A 3,183-nucleotide genomic window follows, 5' to 3' on the forward strand; every position below is an offset into this window, starting at 1 on the left:
TTCTTTCATACATTGACAATCACAAATGATAATAGCCAATAATACTATAAAATAGAATTCAATTTTTATTTATCTTGAATATGTGTGAATATAATAATATGAATACTGTATGTACAATGATATGATTGTAGAAGACAACAGGCATAGCCCGACATTGTCTTTTTCCCAAATTTTGATGAATAGAAGTTTCGAAAAAAATGAGAGGTCATGTTTTCACTGTCAACTTATGACGTTTTTTCGACTTATGTCCGTAGGAAGCCACGGCTACCTAGGTTACTCATTCTACGGCCTCTCCAGCCTCTCCCAACCGTCCGCCCACGACAGCAAAGAAGTTCTCTTCAACCGCGGACCAATCACCTTCCAGCAGCGCCTCCCCGGTCCGGACTACGATTACACCGCACCTCCGGATGTCAGCTCACAAGCCTCCGACTACGGCGAGGGAGCTCCGTCTCAGGACTTCCAGCCTCCGCCCAACGCTCCGTTCGAGCCCTTCCGGAGCACCGAGTTCGAACCTTTCCGAAGCGCCGAGTTCGAGAATGTCCGGAGTGCCGAGTTCGAGCACCTCAGGAGTTCGGAGTTGGGCAGTGCGTCCTCGGAGCAGGAAAAGGATAGCTATTTCCCACGACAGGAAGACGAGTCGGAAGAGAAGGATGTGTCTGATAGGTCATAGGATTTGACTGTTTAGGATTTTTGATGTAGGTGACAAATCCTTTAAGGGTTCACTGAAATTATAGAGAGGACTTTGAAAAAGATAAAATGTTCTGAATATTGAAAGCTATAATTGTTCTCGCATAAAATTTTTTGTCAAGGATGATGCTCACTTGAGCTCTGAGCTTTAATTGTTGTCAAATAATTTTTTTGCGTAGGATGATGCCCACAAGAGCTCTAGGCTTGTGCGTGGGTAATTCTTTCTTCTTCTGGTGCCTATCCGTTACCGAATGTTGGCAATGTCATTCTGGCAATTATAACTTTGTTGACAGCCGCTCTAAAATGTTCCGGGGAGGACACTGCAAACCATGTTCTCAAGTTCTTTAACCAGGAAATTCGTCTCCTACCAACACCTCTCCTGCCAAGAACTTTACCCTGTAGTACACATTCTAACAACTGATATTTAGTTCCATTCCTCATAATGTGCCCCAGATACTCCAATTTTCGTCTCTTGACAGTGTACATTATCTCCGTCTTCTTACTGAGTTGTTGAAGAACCCTGTTGTTGGAAATTTTGTCCATCCATGATATATTCAGGATTCGTCTATAGGTAATTAGACGGATGATAATTAGAGATGAGTGGACCTACAGCTTAGTATGGGTTCAAAACTCATTTTATTGAACACACCGAAGCTGCGTCTACACCAAAGTTATTAACAAAATGTTGATAGCTTAATCGTTATAGAATCTATTAGATTGAACGGAACTTGACAAATATATATGTTCATCATGTGTATGATAAGTTATGTTCAATCTAATAGAATATATAAGGATTAAGTTATTAACATTTTATTAATAACTTTGGTGATTAAGTTATCAACATTTTGTTAATAACTTTGGTGATTAAGTTATTAACATTTTGTTAATAACTTTGGTGTGAACGCAGCTTTAAGCTAGGCGCACACAGATCGTCATCGGACGGACGGCACGCATCGGACGGATCGGAGGATTAAATTTGATCGATTGTTTTCAATTGGAGTGCGCATACCTATCCGCATCGTATAGGAAGGCGCACTCCAATTGAAAACAATGCATCAAATCTAATCGTCCGATCCGTCCGATGCGTGCCGTCCGTCCGATGACGATCTGTGTGCGCCTAGCTTAAAGCTGCGTTCACACCAAAGTTATTAACAAAATGTTAATAACTTGATCCTTATATATTCTATTGGATTGAACATTAGCTTTTCTGGGAGAGCCCATTATTTCAATATTTAAATAAAAGAAAACATTCGTTGAATATGTTTTAAAATTAGTTTAGATTATAATTGCACATTATAAGAATGTTTTTGTTTCACTTGTTTGTAGAAAAAAAATTGGCAATAAATTGATTTTGATTTTTTATCTTACACATGATGAACATATGTGATTGTCAAGTTCCGTTCAGTCTAATAGAATCTATAACGATTAAGCTATTAACATGTTGTTAATAACTTTGGTGTAGACGCAGCTTCAGTTTGTGATGACGATCTGTGTGCGCCCACCTTAACTTTCTCTCTCAGTTACTGGTTCAATTGAGGAATTTTAATAGAATCTAATAAAATGCTAGTAACGCAAGTAGTGAAAAATTGCAAGAAAGAAGAAAATTTTAATCATTCAAGATCATGTGAGACAATATTGTAAACTGTAGAAACTGCTTCAATTAGAAAGATCAAGAGTTGTAATGCAACTTCGTTACAAAGGAGGATCTCTTTGAGAGAAACCTCTTTCATTCAACAATTACAAGTTATCAGATTATAGTTACAAAAAGACAGTAAAAAAAGACAGTAGATTAATCGATTTTAGATTATAGATGATACACATGCTTTTCAAGTTTATTCACAGAGAAAGTGATGAATATCCCAGCTATTACTGAGCTCAATGTAATTAATTCTGTAAACTTTCATTGATTACATTGATACAAAGTCTCTAATATGAAATTACTTCGGTAAAAGTGTATAAGTACAAGAAGACAATATAACCAACATTGTTATTATCAGAAACTACAATTTCGTCAGTTTCTGCTATGGATAAGTATGAATCATACTAGAAAAAGAAAATTTAAGCTGCGTTTACACCTAAGTTAATAACAAAATGTAAATTGCTTAATCCTTGAGGTGCGTACAGATAAACGCGCCGCGAACATGAGCAATTCACTTTTAATCAGCTGACTATATCTGTATTTTTACAGAAACGGTATAAGATATAGATATAAAAAGCTTGGCATCAGCTGATTAAAAGTGAATCGCTCATGTTCGCGGCGCGTAAATCTGTACGCACCTTTATAGATTCTATTGGATTGAACATAACTTATCATACACATGATGAACATATATGAACATGATGAAAAATCGATACAGCTGTTCTTAGTGAGAATTTGTGTGTATCTATGGCTTCAAAATTTTATAAAATAACTTAATCAATTCAATGTGCAGTGATAATTAAGTCTAATATTTTACTTTAGTTTGGTGTTTTAATTCTTCTAAATTTAAAATTTGC

At 36.5% G+C, this 3,183-nt stretch overlaps 1 protein-coding gene across 1 annotated transcript; it reads left to right on the forward strand.

Annotated features, from left to right (window-relative positions):
• The first annotated feature begins 231 nt into the window (after positions 1-231).
• Positions 232-1,440, forward strand: LOC120353535. The gene is made up of 2 exons (XM_039437462.1): positions 232-901; positions 1,259-1,440. Exon 1 carries the CDS (start codon positions 245-247, stop codon positions 668-670), a length of 426 nt encoding a protein of 141 aa, XP_039293396.1. The 5' UTR covers positions 232-244; the 3' UTR covers positions 671-901; positions 1,259-1,440.
• The last annotated feature ends 1,743 nt before the right edge of the window (positions 1,441-3,183 follow it).

The sequence above is a fragment of the Nilaparvata lugens genome, chromosome 11 (assembly GCF_014356525.2).
Source record: "Nilaparvata lugens isolate BPH chromosome 11, ASM1435652v1, whole genome shotgun sequence".
Taxonomy (NCBI): Eukaryota; Metazoa; Arthropoda; class Insecta; order Hemiptera; family Delphacidae; genus Nilaparvata; species Nilaparvata lugens.